General features: G+C 38.1%; 1 protein-coding gene across 1 annotated transcript in view; it reads right to left on the bottom strand.

The window, feature by feature from the left end:
- The window catches only part of MEOX2 (mesenchyme homeobox 2), a 112,204-nt gene extending 109,489 nt beyond the window's left edge, over positions 1–2,715 (bottom strand). Inside the window, exon 1 of the mRNA XM_007946199.2 lies at positions 2,202–2,715. Coding sequence (XP_007944390.1) covers positions 2,202–2,715 — 514 coding nt within the window. The remainder of the gene's footprint in view (positions 1–2,201) is intronic.
- Positions 2,716–17,243: the final 14,528 nt, after the last annotated feature.

The raw sequence follows: 17,243 nt of genomic DNA, 5'->3' as shown, positions 1-17,243 counted from the left end.
TAGGCGGACACTATTGTGATTGTCCTCTTAGTCAAATGACCTTTCAAAATATCCCACCAAGGCTCAGCTCACTGTAAGTCTCCAGTGAACCTACCCTTGGTGATGACTGAATGTATTTCCCAATCAAGGAATATTCTATTAATAGTTTATCCAACTGACAATGTTTTTGTTTGTTTTTACATAACTCCAGTAATTAGTTTCGATCTGTAAGAATAGACTATGCTACATAATTATCTTCTGACAAAGGGAGTTCCCACTACTACGCGACCAGAACGCCTTCCAAAGGGGGTTAGCACAATTAAATTGGCCAATTACCTTAAGAAAGTTTTCATTAAGATAGTTTATTACAAACAGCTTTTTTAGATCCCACTTTCTCTATTTCCACCAACCAACATATCAAGTGCCTATGTGAAAATGCAGTTTGTCCTAAGATACTTCGGTGCATTGGTTCAGTTCAGGAAGTGTAAGAAACAATCCATCACACAGATTTTACACTGCAGAGAGTAAAGTGAACCCTCAGAGCTTCTGGTAATTGCAAAAGTAGACTGACCAATCTGAACTGGGATCTGCTTTCCCAACATTACACTGTCAAATGCTAAGTCTATAAAAAGATTACAGCTTTCTAAAATTACCTCCTCTTTCTCTCCCTCCCTCTCTCTCTCTCTCTCTCTCTCTCTCTCTCTAATGAAGATGGAAACCTTCCTGCAAGATTAGCCTTTTAACTCACTGTCTTGAAGAAAGTTTCACTTATAGTCAATAAACCCATCAAAAATGAATGACTGGGCTAGTCATTCTTAGACATAAACTCTTTTGTGATAAAGCATTGAAAATTCAACCCTGACCTTGAAAGGTAAATGTTAGGTTTTGAGATTGTGACAGAAGAATCTAGTCCATATCAATTGTGAAGATTGATGCTATTGCTGCTGAAGAAAAAGAAATACGAGGCTCGATTATAATTATTTATGGGGGATTTTACCTAAAGCTTTATAAAGAATAAAAAGTTTCCAATTTCAAATCATTATTTAGGATTATATTCTGGGATTACTAAACCAATTTTGCCAAGGGAGAAAAATACGCAAATATCTTAAACAAGTGACACTTTCCAAACAGATAGAACCCAGGTCGCGCTGTAGTGCAGAAGAAAATGCAGAAGTGTTCTTAAACTATCGTTTAGCAATTTCGTAAGAATAGACATAGGTCAGGGCTTTTAGGAGCTTTCTGGAAAATTTAAGTTGTTTCTCAGGATTACTAAAATTTACTTGGCAGGTTGTGCCTTCACGCACCAGAGTTCAGGTAGGCTCGTCTTCTGCAAGGCTCCTTATCTCCTTAAAAAAGTGACTCCTGCGCGCACCCCTTGCAAAAGAGCCTCAGACACTCAGCAAATCAGCATTACCGAACTTGCTTTTTGTCTCCCAGTAATTGTTCCCACGATAATATCCAACTGGTGGAAGAATTTATGTTACACTTTTGGAACTCACATTCTCTCTTTAGATTAGCACCTCATGAATATGAACTATTATTAAGAATTGTCTTTCTTGAAGAATTACAACATCTATTTATGTCTGTACAATTCCCTGACACATTACTTACATCCTCTGAATTCCTATATACTGTTTTCTCCTCGAGGAAGGGAAATTTTCACCATTTGGAAAAAGGAAGCTATTTAAAGAACTCTGAAATCAGAATTAAAAATAAATAAATAAATAAGTAGAACTTTTTTTTTTTTTTTTTTTCCTTATGCGCTCTGCCAGGTTCCATTGCAAGTTCCAAATATTGTGCAATAATTTGGAAATCGAGTTAACGATGGGGAAAATCGAGCAACTCCGAGTAGGGAACTTACAAAGAAGTTAAGGAATGGCACTCGCACTCACTCCGCAACCGACGCTGCATCCCATGGCGCACTCCCCTCCCACCCCTCGGACAGAAAGAAGGACATTCTTCTCAATCTGTCACTCGCCCTTTCTTCTCAACCCTCTGGTAAACTAGTATGGCACCTTGGACAGCTTAGACCTGCTGCCTGCACATGTTTTGCCCACAGAGAAACGCGTGCCCCGCAATAACAGGACCCAAGCAGTCGCGCTGAATTAGTAGACCGAGAGCCAGAAAGGGCAAGACTTGTCGGATCTTTCCTGCTGCCGCTCTACATTGCCAGACTCTTCCCTGGCATCTCCCCGCCCCCTCTCCACCCCGAGCGCCCTTACCTGAGCTGTCGCTTTTCCTCTTGCCGCCACTTCTCTTCTCTGCCTCTGAGGGCGACAGCGCCTGGCGTCCGTAGTCCCCCGGCGCGCACGTAGCCCCTGTCGGAGTGCTGGAGCCCAAGCTGGAAGAATTGGAACAGAGGACCGGCGGACTGCTCCCCAACTCTGGGGGGCCTCCTGAGTCCGGCTGGAGGCAGAGACTGTGCCGAGCCGCACTCGGGGGGGAGGACATCTGCGGGAGGTGCCAGTTGGTTTGCAGAGCCTGGTGCTGCTGCTGCTGATGGTGATGGTGGTGATGGTGGTGGTGATGGTGGTGACCCCTGTGATGCTGGCTGGCAAACATGCCCTCCTCGTTGGGGTATCCTGCAATTATGCAAGACGAGGAAGAAGTGGAGAGCTCGGGATAGGACATATGGTCAGATCTTCCATGGAGGGCGAGAGAGGACTGGGAGAACGGGTGCAAGCCTTGCGCTGTGGCGTGAGGGCTGCGCAAGCAGCCAAAGAGCGGGTGTTCCATAGCATGCAAGTCTCAGGCTCCAGACAGTAGACTTCACGAAGGTTCCAAACGCCACCAAGCACTGTCAATTTTCACTGGAAACAGTATGACTCCCTTTCCTCCCCTCCCTCCCACAGCAATAACTGCGCGTTTCTGTAGAGCTGGGATAATCCGGGTCTGGAGCCCTAGCGGCCAGTCTCCTTTACATATAAACACTCGGACCTGGATGAGCTTCCCACTGAGCTACTCAGATGTCAAGAGTAGGAGAGGTTGAAGCCAAAAGAAGGTGGTCCCCGAGAACTGCTTTCGGGGGGGGGGGGGAAACGGCTCTGAGAGGTTATAAATAGAGTGTAATGTGAGCTGGGGGCTGGCTTAAGAACCCAGCGCTGACCACAAGCAAACTCCCTCCAAAACTCCCGCTCAGCCTGTCCCACGCGCTCAGAGTTTCACTTCCTAAAGAGATCAGGACCGACGCAGCGCGTCCACACCCGTCGCGACCTTGCTAGCTGCCAAGGCTGCGAGCAGTGCTCCTGGCTCCTACATCGCAGCCGGGGCTGGCTGCAGCTCTGCCCTCTGGACTCTATGGGCCCAGGCGTGAGGCAACGCAAAGCCGCAACCCCGCACCCAGTTTCCAATCCGCTCGCTTCTCTCAGGAAACTTGTTTTGTCAGTGCCACTTGGGAAGTGTCACTTGCAAGAAAAGCTAAAGGCAAGCTTAGCCCTGGTGAGCACGAAATAGGCAATAAGTTAAGGAAAAAAGATCAGAGCTAGTTTGGCCCCAGCAGCTAGTTTTTCCAACTTAGGCGCAGCTGCGCGGCCAGCCTCTGCTGCTGGTATCTGTGCTCTGGTTGTTAATGGGCTCTGACGCCAGGTCCAAGGTTGCAGAGATGTGCATTGCAGATGGGAAATGGCAGTTCTCTTTGCCCAAAGAAGCGGGACTTGGGTGGGTAGCTGCAAGTAAAGCGCGAGGGTGAGAGTTGTATATTCCAGCTCCATGTATTCTCACCAGCGATGCCAAGTAGGGTCTCCCCACACACACACCAAAAAAAAAAAAAAAAAAAAACCGCCTTCCGCAAACGCCACCTGTAGTCTTTCCTGGTCCCCCACAATTTCCAAGTCACCCACCAAGGAGAATTTTTCCTGGGCCAGAAATATTACCAAACGATCTAGTCTCGTTCGCAGGAGATGTGTAGCTTGCATGCACATTTTCCCTCAGGAGCCCTAGTCTCTTCATTTCGCTCTAGGAATCCATTCTCTTCCGTTCAAAAACAAATCAGTTAATTGCATCCTCCCCCCCGCCATGGGTCCTTTTGCTGAAACATATTACACTTCCCACCCCCACCTCAAGTTTACTAAACATGGGCGCTTTGGCTTTCCTTGGTTACAATTTACATCCCCAAAAAGTTAGTTAGAAAACGCCACCAATGACTACTGGCGAGCGAGGGGCTGTGCTGTTTTTTTTTTTTTTTTTTTTCATAAAAGAAGCAGGCGTTGCCTTCGATACTGCCACTTGCTTGGGGGCCGACCCCGTCTGCTGGGGGCAAAGTCGTTTACACGCTACAAATGAGCTGTAGGAACATCAGGTCTTGCCTGGAACGTGTCGCATCAGGAGAATATCTACGGTCACCTATCCCACAAGGGGTCCCGAATGCACCAGCAGCAGCGTCACCCCGTTATTTTCATTGACTCAGGTGTCCAGAGAACGGTGACCGGTTCTTTGAAGTTGTTAATGGAATTAATGGGGATAGCAAACTGGGCCAGCCATCTGGTTTGAATTAGGAAAAAGTATTGATTAACCTTTGAGTGGTGTCTCCAATACAGAATATTTTTCCTTGCCCACTCCCTCCAGCCTCAGCCTGATTCTCTCTAGTATTTCTTTTAAGTTCTATTACAGTATGGTGGCTTCACAATACAAAGCTTTTACGTGCCTGTGAAAGATGGAATTATTTTCCATTGCTGGGGAGATGGGGTGGAAGTTATCAGGAATTCTGAGATTTGTAAGCGCTGCTTTCTTTAACGGAAATTGAGCCCTATTTTGAGGAAAATTAGTTTTGCAGACTTCGTTAAAAAAAAAAAAAAAAAAAGAACCTAAAACTTTTGTTCACCAGCTGCTCCGCTTTTTCAGACTTGGTCTGAGCTGGAACCTGCTGCAGACATTTGACGGTAAGATTTTCTTTGCGGGTATTTTGAGAATCTAATACTGTTTCAGCATCCGAAAGGAGATGTTCTTCAGGTTGCACATTTGTAGGGGTTTTGAATACTTGTCAGACGGGGGCCAGAACTTAGATCTTAAGAATATTCCTCCCTGTCACTCCTCACGCCTTTGGCTTTTTAGGAATGAAAAAGGAAGGAGAAAATTCTTCCAATATCTACGGAATACTTTTTGAATTTCCATTGTTTATGGTTTCAATATGTGCTCTGATATTAAAAGTTGAAGTACAAAGAGCAATACTCAACGTCCCAAACTCGGGTAGCTCCTCTATGGGTTCTGAGTAGAAAACATTAAAAGCTTTATCCGAATAGAAATTTAGGCAACAAACAGTATTCAGAAATATTTACATTATGTAATTCTGTCTACAAAGCTGTTGTGGAATATGCCAGACAAGACTGACTAAGTACACATTCGATCCGTAGACACCAATAAAAAAAATACTCATAATGATCCTTTTGGTCTCTATTACAGTGGTATAGAGGGAGCTTAGCCATTGAAAAAAAAAATAAATGGCGTTGAATTGAACCAGTGCGGTGCAGGTAAGGAGCAGCTAGCCACACAAACTTTTCATCTCCAGGAGCTGCCATTTCTCTTTGAACCTGCCTGGTAACCGGGCTGGCTTTTTCTCACTTCACTGTGTCAGATGTTAACAACATGTCCAGCAGTTTCTCTACAACCTGCCTCAAGTCAGTCAGCCTTTAGAACTGTGGGGCCAAGACTCTGGGAAGAAAAAGTTAGTTAATGCTAGAAAGAGACAAGGAGTGTCTTCTAAAGACACACAATTAACACAAAGTTAGTTTTTTAAAAAAAGTCTTTTTATCTGAAGACACAGAACACTTAATATCAGTAAAAGTTTTAAGTCCAAATTTTCAATAGAAAGCATTATATAAGGTAAATGCCATTTAGAAGTGAAGTATAATTCAAAAAACAAATAAAAAGAAGGGGTCTTTAGAAAATACTGATGCATTTTGGAATTACGTATGATTTTTTTAAAAAACTTTCAATTCCCAAATGTGTATCAGTTATTTCATGAAGCGTTTTTAGTATTCTCATTTCTTAGGATATTTTGAACAAGATGGACCATCGATTTTTTTTTCCTCTAGGCCATAGAGAGTTTTAAAAAAATGTATGGTAACAACAGGGAAAAATCCCTAACCTTGCCTATAATGGCTATTTCAATGTACATATCTAGAAAATCCAAGTTGAAAGATGCCTTTTTACTTCAAATGGCCAGTTATATTATGAAGAATGATACAAATTAAAGATTTATTATAAGATTTCTATAAGGTTTATTAAAAACTATATATGAGATAGATAATATTTAATCTATGTTTACAATATCCTTCAACTTTTTCTAAAAAGTGTTATACTAATGCCAATATTTCAGGCAAGGTTTTAATATCAAGTATCGCATTATAAAGAGGTTCACTGTATGAAAAATAAAGTAAGCTGCTTTGCTCTTGCAGGAAACATTGTCAAAATCATTTTTAAAAAGTGCTGGACTCTTTAAAGTTCATCAGTATATATACCTATTGTTTTCTGTGCTTAAATGAAATTATACTAAATAGCAAAGGCAAAGATATTTTTGATTAGCACTATTTTATTTTAAGGAGACTAGAACTCATATAAAGCAATCTGAAAAATTAATATTTAAACTTGATCTTAAGATTTATTATGATTCTTATAAGAGTTCTCATTCTCCTGTATGTTTGTGATATGAGATAAGATAAACAATTAAAATAAAATATGATCTTTATCAACAGATGTAAAATTCTACATTTTACTTGAGAGATAAAATGTTTGCCTTGTTAACACAGAATCATGTGAATTTAAGTGTGGATAATTAAATTGAAATGCAGATTTGTCTCTGATTTTTTTTTTTTGAAAATGGGAATATTAGATCTTTATATTTTCCAGAGCAATAATAATATCTTCTGTTGGTCTTTCTGAAAAATAATAATTGAAAATATATATAATTATGCTAAATACCCTCTGGTAATTCTGTGATTCATGATGTACTATGTTTATAAAACTGAGGAATTAGTCTTATCCTTCTAGTTTCTATCTTGTGTTACATTTAGATTTGTAATTTCCTTCAGAAGTTGGTGGTTTTCTTCAACTCAATTCACATGTATTGAGTGTCTTATAATAAATGATGTAATAAACATTAACTATAATTCTTCTATCTAAATCAATAAATGACAATACTGAATATATCAAAATTGGAGCTACTTAGCAGATAACTTTCAGAAAAGCAGCTTTCAATATAGCTTAAAACTGATAAATTGAAAAGGTTTAATAAAAATTCCAAGTATGCAATCTTCCAAAATTCCAATTGCTTTCAACCTACATTTTATGAAATTCTAATTAATCTTTTGTTTTGTTTTGTTTTGTTTTTGTTGTTTTGTTTTGTTTTTTCAGTGAATGCTAAAATTGGGAAGACATTGATTCTCAAATTTGAAAACCTGGAAATTGCAGTGCCTTTTATTCTACTTGTTTCAAATATAGAGATCTTAGACAAAGTTACCCCCTGTAATGATACAAATGAGGAATAATTAATACTAAATTTCTCTGTTTTCATTTGCATTCACGTTATACTTTATTGAGAAACATCTGCATTTCAAATTTACATAGTTGAAAAATGGCCTTTCTCATATCTAATTGCAAGATGTGCAAGCACACTAATGCAAGATAGTTCTACAATGAGATCCTATACATTATGATATATATTCTGTACCATAAAACTATTCATAATTTAAGGAAAGTAAACCATTTATTTCTCCCATGATATAAAAAGAAATGCTATACTTTTAAATGTATTAATTTAAAATAAGTTCATAAATCTTGGCAAACAAAAGTTCAATTGAAATTAAAGATGACGATTATAGGTAAAGCCTTAGTCTTCTGTTTTAACTTTTCTAACTAGAAGAGTTTAACATGACTAATATTATGTTGGCAATATGATAGGTTACTCTTTTGTATTGTTTTATGTTCATCAATTTGTGGTGCATTTTATTCCTAAAATGACTCTTGTATTATAATCAAAGGTTTATGATTTGAATCACTAAAAACTTCAGTGTTACAACTTGCCCAGAATATTTAATTTCACACTCTAATATTTATTTTAATCAATTTTATTTATTTTATTATAAAAATTATAATTTTATTATAAAATTTTTTTATAATTTTATTATAAAATAGAGTCAGCAAAGAAACAATAACTGCCTTCAATGTCAACATTTTTGGTAATAAGAATTGAAGAATAATATTGTACATTTCTGTATAAAACAAAATGGAAGCTTACAGCTATACATAATTATAACAAAATTTTTTTTAAGAATTTAAATCAGTACTTTGATTCAGTTCAGATTTTTAAAAAATTTTGAGAAGGGATATAGAGCATGTTTGTATGGCTATAATAGCCATACAGGAATGAGTCAAAACAAGAACGTCTGTTCATGTCTCAGTTGACCTTAGAAATTAGAAAGACAATAGCAGGTCAGCACAGGCCAAAAGGAAAATAGAGGATGGTATTTAGTAGGTAAAAATCAGAGAAGTTAGATAATCACAGAGAAATGGGAAATAATTCTAAATTTAATAAGGCAAATATATATTTTATATGCCACATACACTGGTGAGAAGAGTGAAAAGATTACAGGTGTAAATTTAGTTTAATTGAAATTTTAAAAATCAAATAATCAGAAAGCTTATATTTAAATAAATGGCATATACATTTTTGATAGAAGTAGAAATAACAAAATACTATTCTTCTGAGAAAGTTTCGAATAATCACACTTGTACCTAGTGTAAAACTTGGGTAAAGATGTCAGTGCCTACATATGTACAAGCTACTGAATGTCTGAACTTCTAAATAATCACTGCTTTCTCATCTAAAAAATGTGTAACCTGAAACTCATTGTAGTCAATTGCTTTTCCTAAATTGTATTTATTTTTAGAGAATGGATTCTACTAAGTTGGGATAATAGTATTGGAAAAGGAATAAGCAGATTTTCAACAGCTGTTAGTGGCTGATAAAAAAAGAAAAGAAAAGAAAAGTAATCTGTTGTGCCAACTGCACCCTGGAGCATTTCAAAATGCAAGGTAGAAGTTTCTATAAAATCAAACACTAACCAGAAATTAGAATGAATACTGGCTTTCAGAAACCAGGGATTCAGAATAAGGCAATTTCTCAAACTATCAGCTAACAGTCACTTTCACTAAGAAGGAGACCTGCGATCAAAGTAAAGCTTTCTCTATTCTAAGTGCTGTTGGTGCTGTTAGTTGCCATTGAGTTGATTCTGACTAACCTGCAGTGACTCTATGTATGCAGAGTACAGCTGCTCTATAGGGTTGGCAAGGCTGAGACCTTTCAGAAGTTGACCATCAGGCATATCTTCCAAGTCACCTGTGGATGAACTGGCAACTTTTTGGCCAGTAGTTGAATTCTTAACCATTTGTGCCACCCAGGGACCCCTATACTACATACCAAACCAAAACCAAACTCACTTCCATCAAGTTGGATCCAACACAGAGCAATCCCTCCTTGGATTTCCAAGGCGGTATTACTACTGAAGTAGATTGCCCAACCTTCCTTCTGAGGAGTGGCTGGTGGGTTTGAACTGCCAGCCTTCTAGTTAGTGATCAATTGCCTTAGGCACTGCTTCACCAGAGCGCCTCTATACTACTTGTTGTTTTTATGTGTCATCAAGTCAGACCTGACTCATAATGACCCCTCCTTGGGTTTCTGAGGCAGTATCACTACCGAAGTAGATTGCCCCATCTTCCTTCCAAGGAGTGGCTGGTGGGTTTGAAACGCTAGCCTTCTGGTTAGCAGTCAAGTGCCTTAGGCACTAAACTGCCAGAGTGTATAAATAAGATACCTCTTCAATACTTGAAGTAGCTACACAAGATTCTTCCCCAATTTTGTACATTCTTTATAGTCTCAGAATGGCAAGGACATGATTTAGGTTAATTCCATATGTCTAGCAAATCAATGCTTGAGGTTACAAATAACCAATGGACAGTTAAACAGATCAGTGACTAAAACTGTCACAACAGTATTGAAATTCTTCATGAAGAAAATACAGCAAAACACACTGTTGATGTGAAAGTGAACTCCACTAGTAATGGGAAACCTGGCAGTTCTTTCTTTTTCTACTATGGCGTCTGTACTGATCTGTAGTAGCATTTCTGCAAATAACGCTGTAAATCTGATTGAGTCTTCTGATAACAGTACCCAGTTGCCGTGAAGGGTATTCCTACTCATGACAGTCCTATGTATTTCAGAGAACTGTGCTCCAGAGGGTTTTCAATGGCTGATTTTTCCAGAAGTAGATCCCCAGGCCTTTCTTCCAAGGCACCATTGATAGACTCGAACCGCCATCCTTTCAGTCAGCAGTTGACCACATTAAACATTCACACCACCAAAGGACAGGCTAATGCTTCCATGAAAATATAAAGAGGTCAAATTAAATAAATTGGACCCATCATAAAATATTGCACTCACAATAATGAAAACAATTTTAAGAAGTATTTCTTAACTTAGAGAAATACAAATAACATAATTATGACTTTCTAGTACTTTCTAGTTTCTTTTCTTTCTCCTCTTCCTTTCCTCTCTGTTCTCCTCTTCCTTCTTTTTCTTCTATTGTTATAACTGTTATCATCTGTGAATAAGTAGCACATGTCAGTACCTTGTGAGATGCTTGGATTCCTCCAAGTTATTTTTTCTTGATCACTTTTTGAATCCTTCATTGCACTGTTAATGATGTGATTTTATCAGAGTGAAAATCTGAGTCTTTTGGACTTTTAAGATCAGATCTTCCAAATCATGCCACCATCTGATAGACCCTGCCTAGGCAGATGGCACAGGACCAAGGTCCATGACTGAGAATTACTCTTCCAGGTCAAAGAAGAACACACAAAGACCTCCGCTGTGGCATGTATGTTGAGAAAGGTGAAAGGGTATCTTCAGAAAAAATACAAAGAAAGGTAGCGAAGCTTATAAATGTTATGCACTGTAAATCTAAGGTTTGAATCTCAGCTTTCTCATCTTCATACCAATGATTATGTTCATTTACTAACTCAAAGGAATACTATAAGGAATAATAGCAGCTATTGGTGCTCCTATTTCTAGAATAACATTGAAGATTTGCCTAATAATACATGAAGCTCTTATGTAGGTATCGTTTTTCTTCAGTACATAGCAGCTGTTAAATCACTACCATTTAGCATATGTGACCAAATATTAAATAGCTAAAATTCAAATATTACATGGCTAAAAGACATAAAGAAACAAAAAAGTGTGTTAGTTTCTTGTAATAACAATCCCAATGATCAAACTTTACTACATTTCAATCTCAGTTTACCAAGTCACATGTTGATCTCCCTCTAAACAACACCATTGTCAACACAGTTGATTAAGCCCTAAGTAGGAATTCACCTTTGACAAGTCTCTTATTTCCTCAACTCCCCTGTATGTAATCACTCATCAAACAGAGTATCCCCAATTGTATACCTTTTCAATATTCACTTACTCTATCCTTCTCCCACCACTCATCTGTCAGTTTGTCATACTATGGTGGCTTATGAATTGCTTTGATGCTGGAAGCTATGGTCCCAGTATTTCAGATACCAGCAGGGTCACCCATGGTGAACAGGTTTCAGCAAAGATTCCAGATGAAGGCAGAGCAAGAAGAAAGACCTGGTGACCAGCTTCTAAAAAATGGCCTGTGAAAACTATACTAATGCCAGTGGAGCACATTCTGCTACAGTGTTAGTATATGAGCCTCTCAGCTTGGAAAACACTCAAAATATGACTGGCGTCAACATTAATGACATGGCTGGAATAAAGATTTTGGAACCTTCATATGCTGATGTGGCAAGACTCAAAATGAGAAGAAACACTTCCAAACATTCATTAATAATCAGAACATGGAATGTACAAAGTATAAATCTAGAAAAAATTGGAAGTCATCCGAAATAATATGTAACAAATACAGATCTATATCCTAGACATTAATGAGCTTCAATGGAATGGTATTGGTCATTTTGAATTGGAAAATGATATGGTCTACTCCGCTAATATTGACAAATTCAAAAAGAATGGTGTTGCATCCATCTTCAAATAGAACATTTCAAGATCTATGCTGTTAGTGATAGGAGAATAGCCATAGACCTACAAGGAAGACCAGTTGATACAACTATTATTCAAACTGACACACCAACCACACATGCCAAAGATCAAGAGATTGAAAATTTTTACCAACTTCTGCAGTCTAAAATTGCTCAAACATGCAATAAGATGAATTGATAACTACTGGCAACAGGAATGGAAAACTCAAAAACAAAGATGAAGGATAAGCAGTTGTAAAATATGCTTTGGTGATAGTAACGATGCTGAAGATCTCGTGATAGAATTGGAAAGACCGACAACTTGTTCATTGCAAATATCTTTTTTCAAGAACATAAATGACACCTCTATACATGGACCTCTCCAGATGGAACACACAAAAATCAAATCCATTACATCTGTGGAAAGAAATAATGGAGAAGCTCAATATCATCAAACAAAACAAGGCCAGGGGCTGATTATGCAACAGATCATTAATTGCTCATATGCAAGTTCAAGTTGAAGTTGAAGAAAATGGAAACAAGTCCATTTTAGCCAAAGTATGAGCTTGAGTATGTCCCACCCGAATTTAGAGACCACCTCAAGAATATATTTGAGTTGTAAAATGACAACAAGGATATCATACATGTAGAAATCAAAAGATCATTAAAAAAGCAAGCAAGAAAGAAAAGATCAAAATTGATGTCAGAAGAATATTTGAAACTTGCTCTTGAATGTGGGGTAGGTAAAATTAAGAAATGTTGGCATAAAAGAACTGAACAGAAGATTTCAAAGAGTGACTCAAAAAGACAATATATGAGATTTGCAAAGACTTTCAGTTAGAACACCAAAAGGAAAATATTATGGCTGTGTCAGACGCACCTTGTTGTTGTTGTTGTTATGTGCAATGGAGTCAGACCTGACTCATAGTGACCCCTCCTTGGGTTTCCGAGGCAGTATCACTATGGAAGTAGATTGCCCTATCTTCCTTCTGAGGAGTGGCTGGTGGGTTTGAACTGCCAGCCTTCTGGTTAGCAGTCAAGTGCCTTAGGCACTATGCTACCAGAACTCCCCAGGTGCACCTTGTTGTTGTTGTTGTTATGTGCAATGGAGTCAGACCTGACTCATAGTGACCCCTCCTTGGGTTTCCGAGGCAGTATCACTATGGAAGTAGATTGCCCTATCTTCCTTCTGAGGAGTGGCTGGTGGGTTTGAACCGCCAGCCTTCTGGTTAGCAGTCAAGTGCCTTAGGCACTATGCTACCAGGGCTCTTAGGTGCACCTTAGTCCTCAAAAATACAACTTTGCTCCTCAGCATTTGAAAGAGGTCTTTTGCAGCCAACTTGCCTGGTGCTATATATCGTCTGATGTCCTGACTGCTGCTTCCATTGGCATTGATTGTAAAACCAAGCAATGTGAAGTCTTTGACAACTTCAAACTTTTCTCCGTTTATCATGATGCTGCTTATTGGTCCAGTTGTGAGGATTTTTGTTTTCTTTATATTGAGATGTGATCCATACTACAGACTGTATTCTTCAATCTTCACCAGTAAGTGCTTCAAGTCATCTTCACTTTCAGCAACCAAAGTTGTGTTGTCAGCATATCACAGGTTGTTAATGAGTTTTCCTCCAAACCTGATGTCACATTCTCCTTCATATAGTCCAGCTTCTTGGATTATTTGCTTTGCATATAGATTGAATAAGTATGGGGAAAGGATATAACCCTGACACACTCTCTTCTTGATTTTAAACCATGCAGTGTCCCCTTGTTCTGTTCTAACAACAGCCTCCTGGTCTATGTACAGTTTCCTCATGAGTACAATTAAGTATTCTGGAATTCCCATTCTTCTCAATGTTACCCACAGTTTGTTATGATCCACACAATCAAATGCTTTTGCATAGTCAATAAAACACAAGTAAACTTCTTTCTGGTATTCTTTGCTTTCAGCCAAGATCTATCTGACATCAGCAATGATATCCCTCATTGCACATCCTCTTCTGAATCCAGCTTGCACCTCTGGAAGTTCTCTGTCAATATAGTGCTGCCACCATTTTTTAATTATCTTCAGTAAGATTTTATTTGTGTGCAGTATTAATGATATTATTCAATAATTTCCACATTCTGTGTGATCACCTTTCTTTTTAATGGGTACAAATATGTATAATTTCCAGTCAGTTGGCCAGGTAGCTGTCTTCCAAATCTCTTGGCATAACTGAGTGAGTTGCCTCCAGTGGGACATCCATTTGTTGAAATAGGTCAATGGGTATTCCGTCAATTTCTGCAGCCTTGTTATTCACCAATTCCTTCAGTGCAGCTTCAACTTCTTCTTTCAGTACCATTGGTTCTTGATCATATGTCACCTCCTGCAATGGATGAAGATCTACCAGTTCTTTCTGGTACAGTGACTCCGTGTATTCCTTCCATCTTCTTTTGATGTTTCATGCATCATTCAATATTTTGCACATAGAATCTTTCAGTATTGCAACTTGAGGCTTAAATTTTTTCCTCAGTTCTTTCAGCTTGAGAAATTTTGAGTGTGTTCTTCCCTTTTTGTTTTCTAAATCCAAATCTTTGCACATTTCATTACAATAATTATGCCAATTTGAGCTGCTCTTTGAAATCTTCTGTTCAGCTCTTTTACCATGTCATTTCTTCCATTTACTTTAGCTATTCTCCTCTCAAGGGCAAGCTTCAGAGTCTCTTCTATCATCCATTTTGGTCTTTTCTAATTTTTTCATCTTTTTAATGACCTCTTGCTTTCCTCATGGATGATGTTCTTGATGTCATTCCCCAATTCCTCTGGTTTTAGGTTATTGGTGTTAAATACATCAAATATATTCTTTAGATGACATTTAAATCATCAAGAGGGATATATTCAAGATCATATTTGGGTTCTTGTGGACTTGTTTTAATTATCTTCAACTTCAAGTTGAACTTGCATAGGAGCAGTTGATGGTCTTTTCCACAATCAGCTCTTGGTCTGGTTTTGGCTGAAGATATGAGCTTTTCCTCTTGTCACAGATGTAGTCAATCTGATTCCTTTGTATTTGATCTGGCAAAGTCCACATGTACAGCCATTGTTTCTGTTGTTGAAAAAAGATATTTGCAATGAATAAGTCATTGATCTTACAAAATTCTATCATGTGATCCCCAGCGTTATTTCTATCAGCATGGCCAAATTTTACAACTACCAGTGATTCTTTCTTTGTTTCCTACTTTTGCATTCCAGTCACCAGTGATAATGAACACATCTTGATTACACGATTGGTCAATTTCAGACTGCAGAAGTTGAGAAAGGTCTTCTATTTCCTCATCCTTGGCTTTGGTGGTTGGTGCTTAAATTTGAATAATAATCATATTAACAGGTCTTCCTTGTAGGCATATGGATATTATCATATCATGAATAGCATTGTACTTCAGGACAGATCTTGAAACATCCTTTGTGATGATGAATGCCATGCCATTCCTCTTCAAATTGTCATTCCCAGCATAGTAGATCAAGACCAGTCCATTTCAGCTCACTAATGCCTAGGATATCAATCTTTATGTGTTCCATTTCTTTTTTGACAACTCCCAATTTTCCTAGATTCATACGTTATACATTACATGTTCTGGTTATTAATGAATGTTTGCAGCTGTTTCTCCTCAATTTGAGTCGTGCCACATGAGCAAATGGAGGTTTTGAAAACTTTACCTTATTGATATCAGTAAGGTTGGTTCTACTCTATTGATGCAGCTTTTATTATCGTTATCTGTCTTCTTTGTGTGTTGTATACATTTTGATAAAGATGTGGTACATAAAAAAAAGGCACTCAATACATTTCTTAAATAATAAGATTCCTTAATTAATGTATCTATTCTGTGAGTTAAGAGATAGACTATAAAGTTTTTTAGGGAGGGATAATGATAATAACAGAAGCTCTGGGTAGCTTAGTGCTTAAGACACTTCTGTTAACCAGAAGGCTGGCATTCAAAGCCACCAGCCACTCCTTGGAAGGAAGGTTGGGCAATCTACTTCCATAGTGAAATCCAAGGAGCGGTTGCTATGAGTTGGGTCCAACTTGATGGCACACACAAACAACAACAACGATAATAACAGCATAATTTCAAAAGGATTGGGTGGTCTTCGTTGGTTTTGGGAAGAGATGGATTTGATCTGACCTTCAGTAAAATCAGTGCTTCAAGTTTGATGGCTATGGCCTGATAAAAATGATGCTGATAGAGGCAGTGTGGTGCAGGACAAAATCCACTAGAGAAAGAGGCAGGGAGCACTGGTTTGAATCTTAGCTTTCTCATCTTCTAACTCTATAATTATATTCACTTACTAACTCAAAGGAATATTATAAAGAATAAATTGGATAATTTTGTAAGAATGCCTAACAGTGTCTAACATATATTCAATAAGTGTTGAATAAATTTCAGCTATTTCTAGAGCTGTACGGTGGAATATATCCTGATGGTTATTGGGCACTTGAAATGAAGCTAGTCTAAACTGAATGTGCTTTAAGCATAAAATGCACACCAGATTGCAATGACTTCAAGTGAAATTAATAAACTTTTATACTGATTACATGTTAAAATTACAATTTTTGGATACACGGGGCTAAACAAAGTATATAATTAATTTCACTTCTCTCTTTTTTCCTTTTTTTAATGTAGATACTAGAAATTTAAAAATTACATATGTGCTCACATTATATTTCTCTGGGACCGTGCTGATCTAGAGGATTTCATCTGATTTCTCTCTTATTTAACTCTCACAAATAGGTATCAGATTACACATATATCTGTCAAAATGATATAGAATCTGAAATTTCTCTGTGAATTGAACCTCTTGACTCCATGATTAGAAGTTTCACAATATGTACTACACCTGGAAACTGCAAGAACAAGATTTTGAGGAAACCCAGGAAATTCCTGGAGCAGCAACACATCATACTTGAAGACATTTGGTTATTGCTCTGTGAATCAGGAGTATCATCTGAATTATCTGTTGATATGCTTGAAAGAGGAGCTCTGGTAGCATAGTGCATAAAGCACTTGAGTGCTAACCAGAAGGCTGGTGGTTCAAACCCATCAACCACACCTTGGAAGGAAGTTTGGGCGATCTACTTCCGTAGTGATACTGCCTTGGAAACCCAAGGAGGGGTCTCTATGAGTCGGTCCGACTTGACGGCACATAACAACAGCAACAACATGCTTGAAAGAAGGCATTTAGCAAAGGCCTT

The sequence above is a fragment of the Orycteropus afer genome, unplaced genomic scaffold (assembly GCF_000298275.1).
Source record: "Orycteropus afer afer isolate SDZICR_OR568_19922 unplaced genomic scaffold, OryAfe1.0 scaffold00008, whole genome shotgun sequence".
NCBI classification, from domain to species: Eukaryota; Metazoa; Chordata; class Mammalia; order Tubulidentata; family Orycteropodidae; genus Orycteropus; species Orycteropus afer.
This window is presented reverse-complemented; position numbering and strand designations above follow the sequence as displayed.